A 25,863-nucleotide genomic window follows, 5' to 3' on the forward strand; every position below is an offset into this window, starting at 1 on the left:
CGCCTCCGCCGCTACCAACGGCTCCGGTAAGTGGCGGAAAATCCACCACAGAGACCACTATTATCGTAAACCGGACCGCTCAACTGAAGAAGAGGCTACCGGGGGTTATGGCAGCTAGCTGCTAGCCATAACAAAGATATCCCTCTTCAAAGTGCCAACATATCACGGCGTGAGCCGGTCCGGAAGTGGTTAATTATTCACATATCATTTTTATTCCTATCACAAGAAATATAAACGTCCCTATTGATAGAACTAAGGCATGGCAGGTCCTCTTTATGGAGAGTCTGGGGTCTATAAGATCCCAAATCTCTCCTCTACCCGGTAAAGCATGATTTAAATAAAAAAAAAGATATACTGATCTCTGCTTTCCAGGAAAAAAATATGGCAGAGTGATGTCATGATGTCACTTCCGGCCTCCCAGGAGCATGGAGATGACCAGGACCATCTGGTCCACGGCCGACTCTGTGACAATCCGGCAGAAGCACAGGATCTCTTTCCAGGCTCTCCAATCACATGGGAGAGCCTGGAGAGGCACGGGAAAGCGGCAGTAAAAGCCTGTAAAAGCAATCCAGTGACTAATCAGCCACTAGGATGGTTTTTGTAAAAAAAGGAAATCGCCTGCTCAAAAAAAGATATCGGATAATGCCTGTAGCTGCAGGCATCATCACTCCAATCTATGGACATCCTACATTTGGGAAGTGGTTAAAGAGGAAGTAAACCCTGATGGATTTACTTCCTCTTTGTTTCTCTGCAAAGGTAAAGCATAATGGGCTACTATGCATCTCATAGTAGCCCATTATGTGTCCCTTACCTTACACAGGAGCCAGCGATGTCACCGCTGTCCCCTCTTCCACGGAGCATCATCTTCTTTCCAGGCATTGTGGCTCCGGCAATGTGATTGGCTGGAGCCGTGATGACGTCACTCCCGTGCATGCGCATGGGAGCTGCCACTAACGGCATATCACCGTTAGCAGCGGCATTCTCAGTGCGCCTGCACGCCACTGTCTACAGCGCATGCGCCGTAGGCAGCGATGCCTGTCTTTTTGCAAATATCTCCTAAATTGTGGAGGTTTAGGAGATATTTCCTGGACCTACAGCTAAGCCTTAATCTAGGCTTACCTGTAGGTCAAAGTGGTCTGTAAGGGTTTACAACCACTTTAAACAGCATTGCCAGCAAAAGAAAACAAATACCAGGATGATGCCTGCTGATGCCTGGAATTATTCTTTAATAACCATTCAGAGCACAGCGATGTGCAGTGACCCATAGCAACACGTTTAATCTATCACTGATCTAACTTCAGTAAACTGAAGCCTGTCTGGTTGCTACAAGCCATTGTACTTGAGCATCATCATTGCTTTTGGCTTTACTGCATGGAGTGTCACATATAGCATTCATGGGCTTATGTAATAATACTGCAAAGGGTGTGATGTGCAGTAACTTATAGTAACCAATCAGAAATCAGACTGCCTTGTATTCTTGCATTGGGATCCAAAAGGCAGAATGGGGCACCACTGAGGCTAAGAGCCCTCTTGCCTTGCAGCACTAGGGACCTGAGTTAAGTTCCTACCAGGGTACTATCTGCATATAACTTGTATGTTATTCTACATTTCTGTTTTTTTGCCTCTGTGTACTTCTTTTTCCTCCCACAATTTAAAATCACACTGATAGGCTAACTGGCTTCCACCCAACTGGCCTTACCGCATGTATGCGATAGGGATATTAGATTGTAAGCTCCTTTGAGTTCAGGAACTGAAGCAGTTGGTTCAATGTTCTGCATACTAGCTCTGTTGAACAAGCTTCAAGGCTGTGTAAATTACTTAAAAATGGATGCAGACCCCCAAAATTACTTAAAAATCGATGCAGACCCCCAAAAACGGCATATTTGAGATCTAGAAGCAAAAGAAGAAATTGCCAGCACTGTGTACTGTATAAAGAATGAATGAATGAATGACTTTACCATGGCATCTATTATAACAAGCAAGTGACATTTTTGGGGAGGCGCTCGGGTCCCCTTAACAGGGCATCTAAACCTAAACTGCTGATTTCTTATAACTGCTTGCTGTGGGTTATCTCACACATTATCCTCACCACCGCCAGATTAAATAAGCATTAACTCTCTGTTACCTGTCATCTTGCTGCCAATCCCCCATCAGCAGGTCACGGAACCTATAGCGTGGTGGCAGAGGCTGCACATCCTTCTCCAGCTCCATGGTGACACCTGCTCGTCTCTTACTTTTCCTCTGGGAACTTCAACTTGCCAAATCCTCTTCTGAAATCCCCTTCCCTCAGCTGAGCATGTCCATTCATTTAAAGGAGTGATTCAAGGTAGCCTACACCTATCACTGCTTCTCCACTCCTATATTCCGGTAGCAGTTCACCTGCAGGGCGATTGTGGCCAATCCTGTGTTGAGAGATGCAGGGAGGGTGGGAGTTGGGTAACAATACCCTACCTAGCAGACTGCATGGGAATTGAGCTTTTGGAAAGGCAGGAAGGATGGGGAATCCTTCATTTTAGGTTGGAAAAGCCTGCTAGGTAAGAAACCCCTCCAAGGTGAATTAGACCCCAAGGGATGGAAATCTCATAGCTGTCAAACTTGTTACAAAGGTCTTCAGCACTTTGCATCAAAGTGGTTAATCCATTGAGCATAGTATCTGTAGGGGGACAGCTTCATTCTTCAACATGCAGGATAATAAGAGATGGATAGACTGGGAGGAACAGGTGGATGCATGGGGTGGCTATGAAGACCTGGAGCACAGCAGGCATAGGGAGGCAATCATTTCTTACCCCTTGCTCTGACCACACAGCTATACTTCTAGATCTATATCATGTACAGCTCGCTTCTGTAAATTCTCAATCACTGGACGGGAGGTGGAGCTGAAAGCGAAATGCTTTTTATTCACAGACAGTTGAGTGGAAAGACTCGGTGAAGAAGCAAAGGAGGGGGGAACAAGAGAGCAACAGTGAGGGGAAGGAGTGATGGAGACCAAAGAGCGGGGGGGGGGGGGGGTGAAGAAGGGAACCGGAGAGAAAGGGGTGATAGCTGGAGAAAAGTGTGAAAGTGCAGCAAGAAATTCTTATTCTGGAGGAGTATGAGAAGAGACACATTTATGTTGATGGGAGAAAGTGAGAATCTGGCAAGATTAGTATTCTGAGAGGAGAGCGGGAGCTTGGAGGGTCAGGGAGACGGGGAAAAACTGCTGTGCATAATGGCTGAGGGATCGGAATATCTCATAATGAGAGGAAGGGGATAAACAGAGACGGGGGGTCTGAAAGCAAGTTACTGCATAGAAGAGAATGAGGAGCTGCAGGGAGAAACAAGGGAAAGAAGAACGAGAGAATGGAGAGGGGAGAGGGGAAAAAAAAGAAGAGAGAAGGGACATGAGGAGGAGTGAAAGAAAGTGGAGAGAAGAGAGAGCAGGGAGAATGAGGGAAGAAGAAGAGAAAGGGGAGAAGGAAAAGAAAGAGTGATAGGAGAGGGGTGAGAGAAAGAAAGAGATAGGACAGAGGGAGAGATGGAAGAAGAGAGAGAGTGAGATAGAGAGAGAGAGAGAGAGAGAAGACAGAGGAAGAGAAGGAAGAAGAGAGAGAGAGAGAGGACAGAGGAAGAGAAGAGAGGAATGAAGAAAGAGAGGAAGAGGGAGAGAGGAATGAAGAAAGAGGAAGAGAGAGGGAGGACAGAGGAAGAGAAGGAATAAGCGATAGAGTGAGATAGAGAGAGAGAGAGAGAAGACAGAGGAAGAGAAGGAAGAAGAGAGAGAGAGAGGACAGAGGAAGAGAAGAGAGGAATGAAGAAAGAGAGGAAGAGGGAGAGAGGACAGAGGAAGAGAAGGAAGAAGAGAGAGATAAGGCAGAGGAAGAGAAGGAAGGAGAGAAGAAAGAGAGGAAGAGGGAGAGAGGACAGAGGGAGAGAAGGAAGGAGAGAGAGAGGGGACAAAGGAAGAGAAGAGAGTGAAGAAAGAGAGGAAGAGGGAGAGAGGACAGAGGGAGAGAAGAGAGGAGTGAAGAAAGAGAGGGAGAGAGGACAGAGGGAGAGAAGGAAAGAGAGAAAGGGGACAGAGGAAGAGAAGAGAGTGAAGAAAGAGAGGGAGAGAGGACAGAGGGAGAGAAGGAAGAAGAGAGAGAGAGGACAGAGGAAGACAAGAGAGGAATGAAGAAAGAGAGGAAGAGGGAGAGAGGACAGAGGGAGAGAAGGAAGAAGAGAGAGAGAGGACAGGTGAAGGCAAGATAGGAATGAAGAAAGAGAGGAAGAGGGAGAGAGGACAGAGGAAGAGAAGGAAGGAGAGAGAGAAAGAGAGGGCAGATTGAGAGAAGGAAGAAGAGAGAGTGGGCAGAGGAAGAGAAGAGAGGAGTGAAAAAAGAGAGGAAGAGGGAATGAGAACAGAGGAAAAGAAGGAAGAAGAAAGAGAAAAGAAAGGAAGAGAAGGAAAAAAAGAGAGAGAGAAGACAGAGTAAGAGAAGGATGGAAGAGAGAGGAAAGAACGAGAGAAGAGAGAGAGTGGACAGGAGAACAGAGAGAGAGAAGACAGAGGAAAAGAGAGAGGACAGAGGAAGAGATGGGAGAAGAGAGAGAAAGACAACAGAAGAAGAGATGGGAGGAAGAGAGATAGAGGAAGAGAAAAAAGACAGAAGAACAGAAGGGAGGAAGCGAGAAAGAGAGGACAGAGCAAGAGAAGAGGGTAAGAAAGTAAGAGAGAGGACAGAGAAAGAGAAGAGGAAACAGTGAGAGGGAGGACACAGGAAGAGAGAGAGACACAACAGAGGAAGAGAAGGGAGAAAAGAGAGAGGACAGAGGAAGAGGGGGGAGAAGAGAGAGAGAGAGGACAGAGGAAAAGAAGGGTGGGTGGGAGAAAGAGCGAAGAAGGAGAGAAAGGGGAGAAGGAAAAGAAAGAGTGATAGGAGAGGGACAAGAGGAAGAGGTGAATGAGTAGAGAGAAAGGAGATTAGAAGAGAAAGGAAATCAAGAGAGCAGTATGAAAGAAAGAAAAAGAGAAAGGGAAGAAGACAAGAAAAAGAGAGTAAGGAAACACAGCATAAAAGAGAGAGGAAGAGTAAAGAGGAGGAGGAAGGAGAGAAAGATAATGACAAACAAAGAGTGATTGAGAGAAAGAAGGAGGGAAGGTTTGAGGGAAATTGAAAAGAGAGTGGGGGGAGAAGGAGAGAGTTTCAAAGAGAGACTAACAAAATACAGCATTAAAAAGTAAGGGTAGTGAAAAAAAGAAAAGAGGGGAATATCATTTTTAAAAAAAGAAGAGTTAAGCCGCATACACACGGGCGGACTGTCTGGCCAACTAAGTCCGTCAGACAATCCGACAGACAGTCCGTCCTACTTTTGAATGAACGGACTTGACCACACACGATGAACAGACAGTCCGTTGAAAGCTTGCGCGATGACGTGTACAGCACGTACGACGGGACTAGAAATACGACGTCCAATACACTGCAATGCAACCTTCGGCCATGTAAATCCTTTCTGAGCATGCGCCATACTTAGTCCGTCCAACTTGCCTACTCACGAGCGGACTGTCCGCTGAAACCAAAGTTGGACGGACAATATTACGGAAATTCCGAAAGACTTAGTCCGCCAGACTGTCCGCTGAAAAAGTCAGCTGAAGCCCACACACGAGCGGACTGTCCGCTGAAACACGTTTCAGCAGACTAAGTTGGACAGACAGTCTGCCCGTGTGTACGCGGCCTTAGATTAAAGAAAAGATAAAAGAAGAAGAGAGAAAGTGAGGACAGAGGAAGAGAGAGGGAGGACAGAAGAAGAGATGACAGAGGAAGAGAAGAAAGAAGAGAGAGAGAAGACAGAGGAGGAGGGGGGGGGAAGAGAAAGGACAGAGTGAGATAAGAGAGTAAGAGAGAGAGAGGACAGAGTAGAAGTTAGAGAGAGGGCAGGGGAACAGAGAGAGACAGAGAAAGAAAAGGTATATAAACAAGACAGAAGGGAGGAAACAAGAAAGAGAGGACAGAGCAAGAGAAGAGGGTAATAAAGTAAGAGAGGATGGAGGAAGAGAGGAGGGAAGGAGGAATGGAGAGAGGGAGGACAAAGCAAGAGAGAAAACTGAGGAAGGGGAGGGTGAAGAGAGAGGGGACAGAGGAAGAGAAGGAAGAAGAGGGAGTTATAGAAGACAGAGGAAGAGAAGGGAGGGAGAAAAAAAACAGAGGACAAAGAAAGAGAAAAGAGAAAAGGAGAGAGAGGACAGTGGAAGAGAAGGGAGAAGGAGAGAAATATACAGAAGACAGAGGAAGAGAAGGAAGGAATATAGAGAGAGAGCGAAGGAAAAGAAGAGAAAAATGACATAAGAAAAGAGTGAGAGGACAGAGGAAGAAAGAAGAAGAGAAAGAAGACAGTAACAGAAGGTAGAAAATGATAAAGAGCAAGAGAAGAGGGTAAGAAAGTAAGAGAGAAAGGATAGAGGAAAAGAAGGGAGGAAGGGAGAGAGAGAACAGGATAGAGGAAGGGAAGGGGGAACAGAGAGAGGGAGGATACAGGAAGAGAAGGGAGAATTGAAAGATAGAGCAAGATGGGGGAAGAGAAGGGAGGAAGGGAGAAAGAGGAGACAGAGAAAAAGAAGAGAGAAATGGAAAGAGAGATGACAGAAGAAGAGAAGGGAGGAAGAAAGAGAAGGTAGAGGAATAGAAGGGAACCAGGGCAAAGGAAGAGAAGGGAACCAGGGCAGAGGAAGAGAAGGGAACCAGGGCAGAGGAAGAGAAGGGTGGAAGTGAGAAGTGAGGAAGAAAAAGGAGGATAAGAGAGAGAAAGAAAAGACAGAGCAAGAGAAGAGAGAAATAGAAAGAGGACAGAAGAAGAAAAGGGAGGAAGAGAGAGAGAGAGAACAGAGAAAGTGAAGCGAGGAGGAGGAGGAAAGGAGTAAAAGATGACAGAGAAATGGAAGAGACAGAGATAGGACAGACCAAGAGAAGAGAGGGAAAGACAGAGAGAGAAAGAGGACAGAGGAAGTGAAGGGTAGAAGAGAGAGGGGGCAGAGGATGAGAAGGGAGGAATAGAGAGAGGGGACAGAGGAAGAGAAGGTAGGAATAGAGAGAGGGGACAGAGGAAGAGAAGGGAGGAATAGAGAGAGGGGACAGAGGAAGAGAAGGGAGGAATAGAGAGAGGGGACAGAGGATGAGAAGGGAGGAATAGAGAGATGGGAGAGAGGATGATAAGGGAGGAATAGAGAGAGGGGACAGGGGAATAGAAGGGAGGAATAGAGAGAGGGGACAGAGGATGAGAAGGAAGGAAAAGAGAGAGGGGACAGGGGAAGAGGGGGACAGGGGAATAGAGAGGAGGAATAGAGAGAGGGGACAGAGGATGAGAAGGGAGGAATAGAGAGAGGGGACAGAGGATGAGAAGGGAGGAATAGAGAGAGGGGGCAGAAGAAGAGAAGGGAGGAATAGAGAGAGGGGACCGAGGAAGAGAAGGGAGGAATAGAGAGAGGGGACAGAGGATGAGAAGGGAGGAATAGAGAGATGGGAGAGAGGATGAGAAGGGAGGAAAAGAGAGAGGGGACAGGGGAATAGAAGGGAGGAATAGAGAGAGGGGACAGAGGATGAGAAGGAAGGAAAAGAGAGAGGGGACAGAGGATGAGAAGGGAGGGATAGAGAGAGGGGACAGAGGAAGAGGGGGACAGGGGAATAGAGAGGAGGAATAGAGAGAGGGGACAGAGGATGAGAAGGGAGGAATAGACAGAGGGGACAGAGGATGAGAAGGGAGGAATAGAGAGAGGGGACAGAGGAAGAGAAGGGAGGAATAGAGAGAGGGGACAGAGGAAGAGAAGGGAGGAATAGAGAGAGGGGACAGGAGAATAGAAGGGAGGAATAGAGAGAGGGGACAGAGGATGCGAAGGGAGGAATAAAGAGAGGGGACATAGGAAGAGAAGGGAGGAATAGAGAGAGGGGACAGAGGAAGAGAAGGGAGGAATAGAGAGAGGGGACAGGGGAATAGAGGGGAGGAATAGAGAGAGGGGACAGAGGATGAGAAGATAGGAATAGAGAGAGGGGACAGAGGATGAGAAGGGAGGAATAGAGAGAGGGGACAGAGGATGAGAAGGGAGGAAAAGAGAGAGGGGACAGAGGATGAGAAGGGAGGAATAGAGAGAGGGGACAGAGGAAGAGAAGGGAGGAATAGAGAGAGGGGACAGAGGATTAGAAGGGAGGAATAGAGAGAGGGGACAGAGGATGAGAAGGGAGGAAAGAGAGAGGGGACAGAGGAAGAGAAGGGAGGAATAGAGAGAGGGGACAGAGGAAGAGAAGGGAGCAATAGACAGAGGGGACGGAGAATGAGAAGGGAGGAATAGAGAGAGGTGACAGAGGATGAGAAGAGAGGAATAGAGAGAGGGGACAGAGGATGAGAAGGGAGGAATAGAGAGAGGGGACAGAGGATGAGAAGGGAGGAATAGAGAGAGGGGACAGAGGATGAGAAGGGAGGAATAGAGAGAGGGGACAGAGGAAGAGAAGGGAGGAATAGAGAGAGGGGACAGAGGATTAGAAGGGAGGAATAGAGAGAGGGGACAGAGGATGAGAAGGGAGGAAAGAGAGAGGGGACAGAGGAAGAGAAGGGAGGAATAGAGAGAGGGGACAGAGGAAGAGAAGGGAGCAATAGACAGAGGGGACGGAGAATGAGAAGGGAGGAATAGAGAGAGGTGACAGAGGATGAGAAGAGAGGAATAGAGAGAGGGGACAGAGGATGAGAAGGGAGGAATAGAGAGAGGGGACAGAGGATGAGAAGGGAGGAATAGAGAGAGGGGACAGAGGATGAGAAGGGAGGAATAGAGAGAGGGGACAGAGGAAGAGAAGGGAGGAATAGAGAGAGGGGACAGGGGAATATAAGGGAGGAATAGAGAGAAGGGACAGAGGAAGAGAAGGGAGCAATAGACAGAGGGGACGGAGAATGAGAAGGGAGGAATAGAGAGAGGTGACAGAGGATGAGAAGAGAGGAATAGAGAGAGGGGACAGAGGAAGAGAAGGGAGGAATAGAGAGAGGGGACAGAGGATGAGAAGGGAGGAATAGAGAGAGGGGGCAGAGGATGAGAAGGGAGGAATAGAGAGAGGGGGCAGAGGAAGAGAAGGGAGGAATAGAGAGAGGGGACAGAGGATGAGAAGGGAGGAATAGAGAGAGGGGACAGGGGAAGAGAAGGGAGGAATAGAGAGAGGGGACAGAGGAAGAGAAGGGAGGAATAGAGAGAGGGGACAGAGGAAGAGAAGGGAGGAATAGAGAGAGGGGACAGAGGAAGAGAAGGGAGGAATAGAGAGATGGGACAGAGGAAGAGAAGGGAGGAATAGAGAGAGGGGACAGAGGATGAGAAGAGAGGAATAGAGAGAGGGGACAGAGAATGAGAAGAGAGGAATAGAGAGAGGGGACAGGGGAAGAGAAGGGAGGAATAGAGAGAGGGGACAGAGGAAGAGAAGGGAGGAATAGAGAGAGGGGACAGAGGAAGAGAAGGGGGGAATAGAGAGAGGGGACAGAGGAAGAGAAGGGGGGAATAAAGAGAGGGGACAGAGGAAGAGAAGGGAGGAATAGAGAGAGGGGACAGAGGAAGAGAAGGGAGGAATAGAGAGAGGGGACAGAGGAAGAGAATGGAGGAATAGAGAGAGGGGACAGAGGAAGAGAAGGGAGGAATAGAGAGAGGGGACAGGGGAATAGAAGGGAGGAATAGAGAGAGGGGGCAGAGGAAGAGAAGGGAGGAATAGAGAGAGGGGACAGGGGAATAGAAGGGAGGAATAGAGAGAGGGGGCAGAGGAAGAGAAGGGAGGAATAGAGAGAGGGGGCAGAGGAAGAGAAGGGAGGAATAGAGAGAGGGGACAGAGGATGAGAAGAGAAAGAAGACAGATGAAAAGAAGGGAGGAAGAGAGAGAACTAGAGGACAGAGCAAGAGAAGAGAAAAAATAGAAATAGGTTGGACAGAAGAGAAAGAAAAAAGAGAGAGAACAGAGAAATTGAAGCGAGGAGGAGGAGGAAAGGAGTAAAAGATGACAGAGAAATGGAAGAGACAGAGATAGGACAGACCAAGAGAAGAGAGGGAAAGACAGAGAGAGAAAGAGGACAGAGGAAGTGAAGGGTAGAAGAGAGAGGGGGCAGAGGATGAGAAGGGAGGAATAGAGAGAGGGGACAGAGGAAGAGAAGGTAGGAATAGAGAGAGGGGACAGAGGAAGAGAAGGGAGGAATAGAGAGATGGGACAGAGGAAGAGAAGGGAGGAATAGAGAGAGGGGAACGGGGAATAAAAAGGAGGAATAGAGAGAGGGGACAGAGGATGAGAAGGGAGGAATAGAGAGAGGGGACAGGGGAATAGAAGGGAGGAATAGAGAGGGGGGACAGAGGATGAGAAGGGAGGAATAGAGAGAGGGGACAGAGGATGAGAAGGGAGGCATAGAGAGAGCGGACAGAGGAAGAGAAGGAAGGAATAGAGAGAGGGGACAGAGGAAGAGAAGGAAGGAATAGAGAGAGGGGACAGAGGAGGAGAAGGGAGGAATAGAGAGAGGGGACAGAGGGTGAGAAGAGAAAGAAGACAGATGAAAAGAAGGGAGGAAGAGAGAGAACTAGAGGACAGAGCAAGAGAAGAGAAAAAATAGAAATAGGTTGGACAGAAGAGAAAGAAAAAAGATAGGAAGAGAAAAATGAGGAGGAGGTGAGAAGAAGAGAAAACAGGACAATGAGGAGAAGGGGGAAAAGGGAGGGAGCATAGGAAGAGAAGGGTGGGAGAGAGAGAGAGGGCAAAGGAAGAGAAGGAAGAATGAGAGAGAGAAGACAGACGAGGAGAATGGATAAAGACAGAGGAGGAGAAGAGGGAGAGAGAGGACAGAGTAAGAGAAGAGAGGAACAAAGGGAGAGAGTACAGAAGAATGGAATGCATGAATGAGAGAGAGAACAGAGGAAGAGACAGAAGAAACAGCAAGCTGGAAAGAGAGAGAGGGAGGACAGAGTAATAGAAGACAGGAACATAGAAAGGCAGCACAGAGGAAGAAAAAGGAGGAAGAAAGAGAGAATAGAGAGAAAAAGAAACCAGAGACAGTATAAAGAATAAAGATGGAGAAAGAGAAAGATAGGAGACTAGAAAGGGAAAGAGTTGTTAGAGAGACACAACACAAAGAGGAAGGGAATAGAAGGAAATGAAAGGACCGGGAGAGGGAAACAGACAGGATGGAGCTGGTTAATGAGAAACAAAAGGAAACTGAGAACTAGGGTGAGTGAAGTGAGGATAAAGATGAGGAAAATAAAGCGGATGGAGAGGAGAGAGTGAATGAAAAGAGATGAGAGGGGAGAGGAGGACTAGGGGAGAAATGATGGGGATACAAGGGAAAGGACATAGAGACATTCTATAGGGGTGAGATGGGTGCATGGACACTAAAGTGAAAGATGTCACAATATGACACCCAGGGAGTTGTTTTCTTCCAGCTGATAAACATGGACAGCACCAGAGGAAACAAATCTGCATTTACCAAGCTGCAGAGCAACAGGTAGCCGCAGCAAGATAAACAGAGATTTTCATTGCAAATTAACTGTGCTGTAAAGATACATCAAGCATGACAATTTTTCTGCCTGACTGTATTAATTCCTCAAACAGGCACAGCAGTAAAATATCTCTACAAATAATAATTATGATAAATAACATTTACACCATTTCTGCAGCACACAGCTTGTCAATGCAGAATGTTCTCATGGTGCTCTGGCGCCCCCTTTCTATAAATTGGCAGAATGGCACCCTGTAGAAGGGAAGTGCGGCAAAGCAATGGTCCTTGGATCTCGCTGGAGATATAAATAACGAGCCCAGGAAGGAGGTTTCTGCCTCAGGTTTTAAAATTAGCCAGCTCAGTGTTAAAAATGACTATTCTGTTCCCAGAAAAGCTCAGACAACCTGTGGTTTTGCAGCTCCTGCCTCCACTTTGGTCTGCAATGCTGTGTCACCATTGGCAGAAATGTGCTCTATTGCTGTATATTACAGGAAAACTCCAACTCAGATATAAATATAGAAGTGAAAAGATATTTACCTGTGTCTGCTTTATCACGTTGGACGCCATGTCTGAAATAAAAGCGGTACAAAGTTGCAGGCGTGCAACAGGCCTTGTGTGTTGTGAACACAAACCAGCCCTAACACACAATGAGGTTGGCTCCAGTTCATCCAACAACTGCCTTGGTTTGAAGCCGCCCTCAGCTGCCGGGAAAGAATTTGGAAAGAAAGAAAAGAAACAAAACTAAATATTTAATATATTTCAGCTTACCTGTCCTTAAATGTGCTTGGCTGCATTCGTTTTCTGTTTTTAGGCTTTTTTCCTTTATTCCTTCCTGTCTTAGCCCCCGTTCACACCGGTGCAGCTTTGAAATTGCGCTACTTCATTTCCATTTCATGACAGCTTGAGACTTCATACAACAGAAGTCTATGCAATGAAATCCAGTGGCGGCTGGCGCTCAAAATTTTTTTTTGGGGGGGGGGGGCGCAAACAAACTGAAAAAGTTTGAAAAAAATAATCAATCGCAGCCACTGTACTATCAAACACAGCCACTGTGCCATCAATCGCAGCCACTGTGCTATCAATCGCAGCCACTGTACCATTAAACACAGCCACTGTTCCATCAAACGCAGTCACTGTACCATCAAACGCAGCCACTGTACCCATCAAACATAACCACTGTGCCATCAATTGCCACCACTGTGCCATCAAAAGCAGCCACTGTGCTCATCAAACACAGCCACTGTGACTATGAAACGCAGCCACTGTGCCATCAAACGCAGCCACTGTGCCCATCAATTGCCGCCACTGTGCCATCAAACGCAGCCACTGTGCCCATCACTTGCCACCACTGTGCCATCAAACGCAGCCACTGTGCCCATCAATTGCCACCACTGTGCCATCAAATGCAGCCACCGTGTCATCAAATATAGCCACTGTGCCCATCAAACGTAGCCACTGTGCCCATCAAACGCAGCCATTGTCCCATCAAACGCAGCCACTGTGCCCACCAATTGCTGGCACTGTGCCCTCAAACGCAGCCACTGTGCCCATCAATTGCCACCATTGTGCCATCAAACGCAGCCACTGTGCCCATCAATTGACCCACTGTGCCATCAAATGCAGCCACTCTGCCATCAAATACAGCCACTGGGCCCATCAATTGCCACCACTGTGCCATCAAACACAGCCACTGTGCCATCAAACCCAGCCACTGTGCCATCAAACTCAGCCACTGTGCCATCAAACACAGCCACTCTACCCATCAATTGCCACCACTGTGCCCATCAATTGCCGCAACTGTGCCATCAAATGCAGCCACTGTGCCATCAAATGCTGCCACTGTGCCCCATCAAATGCTGTCAGTGTGCCATATCAAATGCTGCCAGTGTGCCCCCCGCCCACTGTCTGCACTTACCCTGTCTCAGTGGGAGAGCTCCTCAATGCTTCTCGATGTCTTCTCCCGTCCTCTGCTATGATTGGACACTTGTGCCCATCAATTCTCGTCACTGTGCCATCAAATGCAGCCACTGTGCCATCAAATGCTGCCACTGTGTCCCATCAAATGCTGTCAGCGTGCCATATCAAATGCTGCCAGTGTGCCCCCCGCCCACCGTCTGCACTTACCCTGTCTCAGTGGGACAGCTCCTCAATGCTTCTCGATGTCTTCTCCTGTCCTCTGCTATGATTGGACACCTGTGCCCATCAATTGCCGTCACTGTGCCATCAAACGTAGTCACTGTGCCCATCACTTGCCACCACTGTGCCATCAAACACAGCCACCGTGCCCATCAATTGCCACCGTTGTGCCATAAAATGCAGCCACTGTACCATGAGACACAGCCACTGTGCCCATCAATTGCCGCCACTGTGCCATCAAACGCAGCCACTGTGCCCATCAATTGCCACCACTGTGCCATCAATTGCCTCCACTGTGCCATCAAACACAGCCACTGTGCCCAACAAACGCAGCCAATGTGCCATATCAAATGCTCCCACTGTGCCATCAAACGCAGCCACTGTGCCATATCAAATGCTCCCACTGTTCCATCAAATGCGGCCACTGTGCCCCAACAAATGCTGCCAGTGTGCCTCCCTGCCCACCGTCTGCACTTACCCTGTCTCGGTGGGACAGATCCTCGATGTCTTCTCCAATCCTCTGCTATGATTGGACACCTGTGCCCATCAATTGCTGTCACTGTGCCCATCACTTGCCACAATTGTGCCATCAATTGCCCCCACTGTGCCATCAAACGCAGTCACTGTGCCATCAAACAAGGCCACTGTGCCCATCAATTGCCGCCACTGTACCATCAGACACAGCCACTGTGCCCATCAATTGCCGCCACTGTGCCATCAAATGTAGGCACTGTGCCCATCAATTGCCGCCACTGTGCCATCAAACTCAGCCACCGTGCCATCAAACGTAGCCACTGTGCCCATCAATTGCCGCCACTGTGCCATCAACCACAGCCACTTTGCCCATCAAACACAGCCATTGTGCCATATTAAATGCTGCCAGTGTGCCTCCCTGCCCACCGTCTGCACTTACCCTGTCTCGGTGGGACAGATCCTCAATGTCTTCTCCAATCCTCTGCTATGATTGGACACCTGTGCCCATCAATTGCTGTCACTGTGCCCATCACTTGCCACAATTGTGCCATCAATTGCCCCCACTGTGCCATCAAACGCAGTCACTGTGCCATCAAACAAGGCCACTGTGCCCATCAATTGCCGCCACTGTACCATCAGACACAGCCACTGTGCCCATCAATTGCCGCCACTGTGCCATCAAACTTAGCCACTGTGCCATCAAATATAGCCACTGTGCCCATCAATTGCCGCCACTGTGCCATCAAACTCAGCCACCGTGCCATCAAACGTAGCCACTGTGCCCATCAATTGCCGCCACTGTGCCATCAACCACAGCCACTTTGCCCATCAAACACAGCCATTGTGCCATATTAAATGCTGCCACTGTGCCCCATCAAATGCTGCCAGTGTGCCCCCCGCCTGCCGTCTGCACTTACCCTGTCTCGGCGGGACAGCTCCTCGATGCTCCTTGATGTCTTCTCCTGTCCTCTGCTATGATTGGACACCTGATAGGCATCCAATCACAGCGCCTTTCGTTTCAGCCAATCAGGTGACGGGTAACCAATCCAAGCACCTGATTTGCGGAGAGGCGGATTAGTGTCAGGAAATCAAATATTCATTCGCTTTTTGAACACAGCTGGGTGACCTGTGAGCACCCAGCATAGCACTCGCAGGTCACCTTTTTTGACACTTATTACAGCCTATGGCTCTAATCAGCTGCTTCAAAAACACCCCCGCCGCTGTAATTCAGGCGCCCGAAGAGGGACTGGGTGCCTGAATAGGGGGTAGCAGCAGCAACCATAGATAGATTAATGCAATACATGAATCTATCTATTGGTGCTAGAGGGGGTGGCAGGAGAGAGGGGGTGGCGCCCGTGTATTATACCACCACTGGTGAAATCGGCAAAAAGTAGTGCAGGAACCTTTTTGTGAGTTGCAGGAGTTTAAACGGTTCCATTGCTGACAATAGGGTGTCAAATCACATGACAAATCGGATCGGTGTAAATGGGGCCTAAAGCAGAGTTCCACCTAAAAGAGGAAACTTTGCTTTTCTGCCTCCTCCCCCTGACCCCTTTGCCACATTTGGCACCTTTTAGAGGGGGGGAAGTGGGTATCTGGTTTTGCAGCGGCAAATTCAGCCGGAAGTTCGACCCCCTGCTCTTTTTCCCACATCCGGCCCAATCAGAGAGCACACTTCACGCATGTGCATTAGGGGACCAGCTGTGAAGCCACAAGGTTTCCCTTAAAGGAAATGCCGGAGGCAGCACCCGATAACCGATTGAAAAATCGGCTCGGGAGAAGACAGACCTGGATTCCTGGACAGGTAAGTGTAGTAATATTAAAAGTCAGCAGCTACAGTATTTGTAGCTGCTGACTTTTAATCTTTTCTGCTAGAGTCTGGAGCTCCACTTTAAGGTGGCTCCTCTATCTGTGGTGGAGCAATGGGGACACGATGGAGAGCAGCGTTGTCTGGAGAGGGTAGATTTACAAGCACATTACATAAGTGACTAACAAATAAAAGCCAGTTAATGCGGTTGAAAACCACAGGTGATTAAAAAAAATAAAAAATCCTGCAAGGCAATGGCATAATGTGCTAGTATGCGTCGCATACTAGCACATTATGATAGACTTATCTGAGAAGGAATCACTCCAGTGCCGCAATGTCAGTGCTGAGACGGCTGACATCTTCTCCCATTATTCTTTCCAGATTTGTGGTCTCCGGCTGCATGAGTGGACAGGGGCCAAGGTCCAAAACTGTAAGCCAGACCTTCAGAGCACATGCGCCGATGATTTCATCGGCTACATACACTCTGAATATCTCCTAAACAGTGCAAGTTTAGGAGATATTTACAGTACCTACAGGTAGGCCTTAGTATAGGCTTGCCTGTAGGTACAAGTGGTAGTACAGGGTTTGCTACCACTTTAATATTTTTTATGCAGGCACAGCAACAGTTTGTGTTTCCTTTTGGGAGAACTAAATTAAAGTGGTTGTAAACCCTTACAAACCACTTTGACCTACAGGTAAGCCTAGATTAAGGCTTACCTGTAGGTCCAAGAAATATCTCCTAAACCTATACGGTTTAGGAGATATTTGCCTGAGACAGCGACGCGCAGGCGCACTAAGCACGGCATTTCCAACAATGAATGACAGCGGCGGAGCTTCGAGTTGCCACCAGCAAGATGGATGCGGCGGACTACAGGGGACAGCGGCGACTTCGCTGGCTCCTGTGTCAGGTAAGTGACACATAATGGGCTACTATACGATGCATAGTAGTCCATTATGCTTTGCCTTTGCAGGGAATGAAAGAGGAAGTAAACTCATCAGGGTTTACTTCCTCTTTAAAGCTGACCATTGTAAGCACTAGGGATGAGCTCGGTGTTCGACTCGAACATCGGCCGTTCGTCTGTTCGGCGAATTCAGAACTTTGTGGACCGTTTGCACCAAATTCGCGTGGCACGAACGGCCCACAATGCACTACGCCTACCCAGTGCATTGCTGGCTCATGATTGGCCAAGCATGCACTGTGACCCCGCATGCTTGGCCAATCACAGTGCCAGCAGCGAGGAGAGACAGGATGCCTGTGGCTAATTATAGCTCAGGGGGTTTCGTACACGCCCCACACTATATAAGGCTGCCAGCGCGGCGTGTTCCGGCGTGCAGGGAAAGAGCAAGATAGGCAGGGACAGTGTTCTTTTCTCAGGCATCTGCAGGAGTCAAAGTGGGTGTTGTTTGCCTCCAGCACAGTATACACCTGTATCTACCCTTTTTTGCTGGTGTTCTCTAATACAGGCATCTGCAGGAGTTAGTGGGTGTTGTGTGCCTCCAGCACAGTATACACCTGAAGATACCCCTTATTGCTGGTGTTGTCTGTTGCATGTCTTGCATATTAGCCTTTAAAATTAGCACTTTTGATTTCAAATGTTCGAGTCCCATAGACTTTAATAGGGTTCTAAAATTCATATGAATTTTTGGTCCGTTCGAAGATTCTGGTGCGAACCAAACCGGGGGGTGTTCGGCTCAACCCTAGCAAGCACCATATCAGTGGTAAATAGTTAGTCTCAACCCTCTAACTGCAACTTTTTCAGGTCAGCGTGGTCTGTTATAGGACAGTAAAAAAATAACTCAATGAGTGTTCTCTGTATTACGGAGCCGACAATTCATTCATTGATTGATTTAAAAAAAAAAAAAACGTGGAGTTCCCCTATATTCAATTACCAGGCCCTTCAGGTCTGGTATGGATATTAAGGGGAACCCCGTGTCAAATTTAAAAAAAAATTGACGTGGGGGTCCCCCTAAATATCCATACCAGACCATTCAGGTCTGGTATGGATATTAAGGGGAACCCGCGTCAAATGTAAAAAAAGAATTGACATAGGGGCCCCCTAAAAATCCATACCAGACCCTTTATCCGAGCATGCAACCTGGCAGACCACAGGAAAAGAGGGGAGCTGTATTACGGGAGCCGACAATTACAGAGTTGTATTACGGGAGCCGACAATTCAAAGTGATTTTAAAAGACTTTTTTTCCTTGCGAAATGACACTTTGTGCAGGGACAGTTCTAAGCACGGGAAACATGCGCCCCTTCACAGGCATACTATAGACACCCCCCAGGTATGCAATTTAAAGGAATATTACACTTTTATTGTTTCACTTTAATCATTATTAAAATCACTGCTCCTGAAAAAACTGCAGTTTTTAAAACTTTTTTTTGCATTGATCCATGTCCCCTGGGGCAGGACCCGGGTCCCCAAACACTTTTTAGGGCAGTAACTTGCATATTAGCCTTTAAAATTAGCACTTTAGATTTTGAACGTTTGAGTCCCATAGACTTTAATAGGGTTCTAAAGTTCACACGAAGTTTAGGTCTGTTCGCAGGTTCTGGTGCAAACTGAACAGGGGGGTGTTCGGCTCATCCTTAAGCCCCATACACACTATCAGATTATCTGCTGATTTTTTCCTTCAGGTTTACCAAAACCATGTAGTAGAAGGGCCTGCCTGATTGCATACACATTGAAACTCCTAAGGTTTGACCTCATATTATGTGGTTTTGGTAAATCTGAAAGAAAAACTGATAGTGTGTATGGGGCCTTACTCACCAGTATCCAACCTCCTGTTATACGCACTGCTCTTTCATCCGGGTCCACATTGTTACACCATCTCCCCACTAGTCTCCACTCTCAACACTGTCTGAAGGAACTTATTTTACAGACCCATTCCTGCTGTTGAAGCTATGAATTTTTGAACAGTTCTCTACAAATTGCCTACAGTATCCTATTTTGCACAGCAACCCCCACTATCCAGAGCAGTCTGGTCATATATCTGCACCTTTTCACACATCTCTTTACCCCAAACTCCAAAATACTGCCTGCTGCAATTTCTGATCTCCTATGCTTTATATGGTGCCTACATTTTATCTCTGACATTCTGTACCATTTTCCACAATACCACCCTTTGTCTCTTCTGTTCCCAGTCCATAACCAGTCCCTGCTTTGGCTCTTCACTTAGCTCCCATTGTGGTTCCTCTATCTTTGCTCTATAGTAAGCTCCAGATCTATCTCCTCTCTCCTCAGTCCTGTCCATCTCCTCAATACACACTCATGTCCCATTCTACATTCAGCTGTAGATCTATCTCCTAAGCCCACACTGATGTCCCACTGTACACTCAGCTGTAGATCTGTTGCCCCAGTCCAACCTCATCTCCCACTTTACACTCAGCTGTAGATCTGTCTCCTCAGTCCACACTCATCTCCCACTTTACACTCAGCTGTAGATCTGTCGCCTCAGTCCACACTCATCTCCCACTTTCCACTCAGCTGTAGATCTGTCGCCTCAGTCCACACTCATCTCCCACTTTGCACTCAGCTGTAGATCTGTCTCCTCAGTCCACACTCATCTCCCACTTTACACTCAGCTGTAGATCTGTCGCCTCAGTCCACACTCATCTCCCACTTTCCACTCAGCTGTAGATCTGTCGCCTCAGTCCACACTCATCTCCCACTTTACACTCAGCTGTAGATCTGTCGCCTCAGTCCACACTCATCTCCCACTTTACACTCAGCTGTAGATCTGTCGCCTCAGTCCACACTCATCTCCCACTTTACACTCAGCTGTAGATCTGTCGCCTCAGTCCACACTCATCTCCCACTTTACACTCAGCTGTAGATCTGTCGCCTCAGTCCACACTCATCTCCCACTTTACACTCCGCTGTAGATGTGTCGCCTCAGTCCACACTCATCTCCCACTTTACACTCAGCTGTAGATCTGTCGCCTCAGTCCACACTCATCTCCCACTTTACACTCAGCTGTAGATCTGTCACCTCAGTCCACACTCATCTCCCACTTTACACTCAGCTGTAGATCTGTCTCCTCAGTCCACAGGCAGATACCACTCTGCCTTTTTTATTCCTGCTCTACAATCAGCTCCAGGTAGGTCTCCTCTCTCACGTCCACAGTACGCTCCCTGCTGTCTATTCCTATTCTACACTCAGCTCCAGATCTGTCTCCTCTCTCCCCAGTCATCTCCCTCTCTGCTTCCACTATCCCAACTCTACAATCATTTCCCACTCAGCCGGCTTTATCCCAGCTCCACATCAGTCTTCTCTCTCCCCAGTCCACAATATCCACCTACTCTACCATCTCTTTCCCTGATCTACAGTATGCACCCACTCTACCTTCTCTGTCCCTTGTCCACAGACAGCCCTCAACTCTGCCTCATCTCTCTTCAACAGATTCCATCTTTTAATATTAAATTAGGAAATGGATAAACAATTGCAACTGCAAAAATAAATGATCTACTCTTTCCTTTTTATCATTTGCATAGGCATGTGCAGCACAGGTAAACATTTACAAGGCCCTTTTGGACCAATTTTTAAAGTGGTAGTAAACTCCCATTGAACACTTGTACCTACAGGTAAGCTTATAATAAAGCTTACCTGTAGGTACAAGGAATATCTCCTAAACGTGCACTGTTTAGGAGATATTCAGTGTCTTTGCGGCCAGTGACGTCACTGACACATGCGCTCTAAAGGAATGACATACTCCTCTACCACAAAACTGAATTCAAAGCTTTTCAAAGGCTTTAAAGTTCCTGGATCGTTTTGCAGGCCTCTCGGGTCTACATATCAATTGGGGCAAATTCCTTGTCTTACCGATTGATCAGGAGGCTAGGAGATTGGCTGAACCCAATTTTCTCTTACAATGGAGCGGCAACCATTAAAAATTTAGGGATTAATATCTCTTCCAACCCTAGGAATTTCAGACACCTTAACTTATCCCCAGCTTTGCAGTGGTGTAAACAGCGGCTGAAGGCTTGGTCAAATCTCACTTTATCCCTTATTGGAAGAATTAATCTAATTAAAATGAAAATCTTCCCAGTTCTCCTGTACAGCCTTAAGCACTCCCCAGTCTGGTTACGAAAATCCTTTTTCAAACCATTCGATTCCCTTTTAAGCTCCTTTTTATGGCAATTCCGACCAGCTAGATTTAGTAGAAAGGTTTTATTCAGGCCTTGGACACAAGGGGGCTGGGCCAGCCCTGATTTTTATACTTATTATATGGCACCCATGCTCACCACTGGCTCATCTCAGATGACACAAATGCCTCCATAGTATTGGAAGCTGCGCATGTAGGATTTTATGAAACCCTCCGTAATCTCCTCTACAGGAGTCAGAGAGTCTCTCACCCACTCCTTACTGATGCTATGAGAGCAGTTATCAAGGCCTGGCACGTTGTCTTTAATAAACCCAATGCAGCGCGGAGCACAAGGTCCCCATCAACGCCGCTTTGGTTTAATCCAACATTAGTGGACTTCTATTCCCTACCAGACCCTGGGCTGTGGGCTGGTGAAAGGCGTTAGATACCTTTCAGATATTTGTGATGGGAGTGTATTATTCATGTTTGTCAGATTGAGAAAAAAATTTACACTACCCAACATGTTCTTTTTCAGTTTCCTGCAACTCGAACACACTTATACATCCCAATTTGAATCCTCTCCATTTAGGTTGGAGCAGGATGATTTGGAGGTTCTCCTTTAGGGATAACGCTCTGCAAAAAACACTTTCTGTGATCTATAAGTCACTACTGCCCTCCGTTCATGTGTTTCTGGATGCCCTGCTCATGGTGTAGCATTCGGAGGAGCAAGACTTGGACAATGAAGACTGGGAGGACCTCAGGGTTAGCCCCTTCCAAGCATTAAATATCAACTAGAGACCAGTTGGTCCAATTTAAAATAGTACACAGAATTTATTTTACACCACAGACTACACAGTATCTACCCTAGTTCCTCTTCTTGCTGTTAAAGGTGCCCTGGTGACCCTGCAGGATTTTCCCATATCTTCTGGGAGTGTCCTCAGATTTGTAGCTACTGGTAAGACAAGACCCAATTTATTTCTACACTGACTACTATGCATGTCCCTGTAAGTGTTGGCATTTGCCTTCTGGGATTGGTTGAACCTTTGGCCATTAATAGGGCAATGCTCACTTTGGTGACTCCTATTTTATGCTAGGGAGGCAATGGTGCTTAAGTGGAATTCAGCTACAGCCCCCAACCTGTCCTTTTGGAAGAGTTTAATTAATGGGATTGTACCTCTATACAAAGCTATGCATTTGTCTCGAGGTTGCCCTAAAAAAAAAAAAAAATAAAAAAAAAAAAAAATTGAGAAGGTCTGGCACCTATGGGTGGAATCAGACTGCACAGCTGATGATCAAGAGCCCATAGTCTGAATCCACTCGCTCCCAATATGGCTTAACCTACTGTATATGTGGATTTACTCCTCTGCAGTGACTTGTACTATAATTGTTTAGCTGTCAATCCAATTAAGAGTTCCTGTTTTCCTGCCATATCACCCTGAAGGTTGAGAGGAACCAAGAAGCGCCTTATATTCCATTACTCCTGGTATTACATTTATACAAGAATAACTGAGCAAAGTGTATGGAATATTGTTGTTTGTTTACCAGACAACATGATAGTACTGTTATGTTTTATGTGCTTGCAAGACGGGGAATGCCCAAAGGCTTTGTTTTATACCTAGATTTTAAACCTTTAATAAAAAGAAATTTAAAAAAAATAAATAAAAAAAGATTTTAAAAAGATTCCAGCTTCATGCAAATCTAAACAGTTTTTGCTTTGCACATGCAGGGTAAATAAAGCAACAGGTTTTATTTAGTTGGCATTGCTGCCAACATCTCACGGAGAGACTTGGAAGAATCAGGCCTGCGGTAGCTTCAAGTTTTTCCTAGTAGGAGTTTATACAAAATGAGGAGAACATCATCCAAGTGATAATGAGGGCACTTGTAGTCATTTGCCAAGCACTAGAGCTGTCAGTCACTTGCCCCGCATGGGAAAACCACTGTATTTTCAACAGCAAAGCCAAGTAAAATACAGAGGCTCCACCTAGTGGCCAATCTAAAAAATATATAAAAAAAACAATAACAAAAATATGGCAGAACTATGTAAATATATATAAAAAAAAAAAATAAAAAAAAAAAAAAATAAATAAAAAACACACAACATTTCCTCTAAACAAATGTAAAAAAAAAAAGAAAAAAGAAAAAAAAAAAAAGGAAGATCTTTCCTTTACCAGTAAATTATGAATAACCTGTGTCTTATAAAATAACAAAGCACTTAAAAATGTGTTATAAAAAATTTAAAAAGGTTAAGCACAGTATAAGTCACAATCTACCCCACCCAAATCTGCCGCTCCTGTACATATATACGTTGGCAGTTTGAAGATGGATATCTTGGTAACGGCAGCAGCTGCTGCCACAACCGAGGTATCCATCTTTATAGCCGGCAGTTTGGTTTACGATAATGGTGGTCTCTGCGGCGAATTTGCAGGGAGATCACCGTTATCGGCAGTGGGAGAGGGGGCCCCCCTCCCGCACCCTCCGCCGCTTACCGAAGCCGGTGGTAGCAGCGGAGGCGATCGGGTCCTTCACGTTGCCGTGTATGGAGATCAGTGAGGGGGAAGAGGGCCCCCACCTGTCTCCATACCATAGCAGGGTGGAAGTGATATACTTCTTAAAGGCACATTTTTCTGTTGTCATTTTTTCAAATGACAATTTATTTTTATTTTTTTGCATTTAAGTCCAAATATGAGATCTGAGGACTTTTTGACCCCAGATCTCATATTTAAGAGAACTTGTCATGCTTTTTTCTATTACAAGGAATGTTTAAATTCTTTGTAATAGGAATAAAATTTACCAATTTAAAAAAATAAAATAAACTGTGAAAAAATAAATAAAATCCAGTCTGACCTGGTACCCTAAAAAAAGGGCTAGGCAGACCAAGTTTGAGGGCAATCGGGTATAAACAGCAGAGTCCATTTACACCCAGCCACCAGGAGTGCAGAGCAGGCTTTGTCCGTGTCTGCTCTGCAGAAACTGAGCAGACATGGTCTTGTTATCCACCTGCTGATCATAATAGAGTCCGTCCGGTGTGAAAGAGGCCTTATAGTGAAGATACAGCCGTTTAATTTGTTAACAGACTAACTTAATATACCGTATATACTCGAGTATAAGCCGAGATTTTCAGCCTCTTTTTTGAGGCTGAAAGTGCCCCCCTCGGCTTATACTCGAGTCATCGCTGTCTGCCTGCTCGATCAGCGTGTCGAGCAGACAGACAGCGGCCATTCTATTCTAATTCAAAAGCCGCGCCTCCGGCTCCGCCTTCGCCTGTGATAGGCGGAACACTGAATTTCCCAGCAGCCTGTGTTCCGCCTATCACGGACATCCGCTCATCCTCGTACTACGGACGAGGATGAAAGGATGGCCGTGATAGGCGGAACACAGACTGCTGGGAAATTGTGTTCCGCCTATCACAGACAGGGAGGCGCGGCATTTGAACAGGAAAATGGGCGCCGACGAAGAGCGGTGATCCTGGGACGGGACCGGACGGAGGCTCGGCTCGGCTCGGGACGGGACGGGACCGGACGGAGTCTCGGGACGGGACGGGACCGGACCGGACGGAGGCTCGGCTCGGGACGGGACGGGACCGGACGGAGGCTCGGGACCGGACGGAGGCTGGGGACACAGGTAGGCTGGACACACAAGGCCTCACACACACACACACACACACACACACACACACACACACACACAGGGATGGATGGATGGATGGACACACACACAGGGATGGACAGGCATATCTCACCCTCGGCTTATACACGAGTCAATAGGTTTCCCAGTTTTTTGGGGGTAAATTTGGGGGTAAATTGGGGGCCTCGGCTTATACTCGGGTCGGCCTATACTCGAGTATATACGGTATTATTCCCTCCACAAAATAGTTACAACATGAAAGATTCCACAGAGAAGCACCAAATAAAAAAATGTATTATTTTTTTACAGTTTTATTCTTAAAAAAAAAAAAAAAAAAAAAAAAAAGGAGATCCAAAATATTTGTCGAGGAAATCATTGAAACATCATAAAAGCATACAGTATATACACATAAACAGGTTTGGCTTTTTGTCCCCCACACAGTCATATTTAAAGCACCATCCCATCATGATGGAACCGCAGGGGTGGATCCTATACAGCAACCTGTGTGTCAAAGAAGATGGCAAGTCCAGTAGAGGGAATAAATGATGTAGCGTCATCAATGATGGAGTTACTTTAAGGTGATATTGACAGTCTCTAAAGCATCAACAGCCCACTTTGGGTATTTATCCTTTGTTCCATACATGATCTTCATGAAATCTTGTATAAACTGAGGGAAATGCCCCTTCAGAATGCTCTCCCTTACTGAACGCATCAGATCCAACTGGTGAAAGGAAAAAAAAACAGTTATTAATTACAGGGACCAAGATCCACATCTCCTACGCCCTCCCATCTGAGTTATCCCCTGGTAGAAGAGACAGACTCCATGTCACATAGCTCCTCCTGGGTGGCGTCACCCTATGGTGGGAGGGACAGAGTCCACAACACATAGCTACTCATGTGTGTCCCCCTGTGGTGGGAGGGACAGAAACAGACAGCAAGTCACATAGCTCCTCCTGGGTGGCGTCACCTTGTATTGGGAGGGACAGTCTCCATGTCACAAAGCTCCTCCTGGGTGGAGTCATCTTGTATTGGGAGGGACAGCCTCCATGTCACAAAGCTCCTTCTGGGTGGTGTCACCTTGTATTGGGAGGGACAGCCTCCAGATCACATAGCTCCTCCTGGGTGGCGTCACCCTGTGGTGGGAGGGAAAGACTCCATGCCATATAGCTCCTCCTAAGTGTCACCCTGTAGTAGGAGGGACAGACTCCATGTTACATAGACCTTCCTGTTTGTGTCATCTGTGGTGGGAAGGACAGACTTCATGTCACATAGCTCCTCATGTTG

At 47.0% G+C, this 25,863-nt stretch overlaps 2 protein-coding genes across 3 annotated transcripts in view; both read right to left on the minus strand.

Annotated features, from left to right (window-relative positions):
• The window catches only part of LOC143961100 (potassium channel subfamily T member 2-like), a 439,371-nt gene extending 436,389 nt beyond the window's left edge, over positions 1-2,982 (minus strand). The window contains exon 1 of the mRNA XM_077470267.1: positions 2,126-2,982. Coding sequence (XP_077326393.1) covers positions 2,126-2,211 — 86 coding nt within the window. The 5' untranslated portion in view covers positions 2,212-2,982. The remainder of the gene's footprint in view (positions 1-2,125) is intronic.
• Positions 2,983-24,929: 21,947 nt separating this feature from the next.
• Positions 24,930-25,863, minus strand: part of QTRT1 (queuine tRNA-ribosyltransferase catalytic subunit 1) — a 44,211-nt gene continuing 43,277 nt past the window's right edge. For both annotated transcript variants that reach the window (XM_077470270.1, XM_077470269.1), the window contains one exon: positions 24,930-25,300. In XM_077470270.1, the coding sequence (XP_077326396.1) occupies positions 25,148-25,300 (153 nt within the window). In that variant the 3' untranslated portion in view covers positions 24,930-25,147. The remainder of the gene's footprint in view (positions 25,301-25,863) is intronic.

The sequence above is a fragment of the Lithobates pipiens genome, unplaced genomic scaffold (genome assembly GCF_037356315.1).
Source record: "Lithobates pipiens isolate NorthernLeopardFrog02 unplaced genomic scaffold, aLitPip1_a1.2 Scaffold_8, whole genome shotgun sequence".
NCBI classification, from domain to species: Eukaryota; Metazoa; Chordata; class Amphibia; order Anura; family Ranidae; genus Lithobates; species Lithobates pipiens.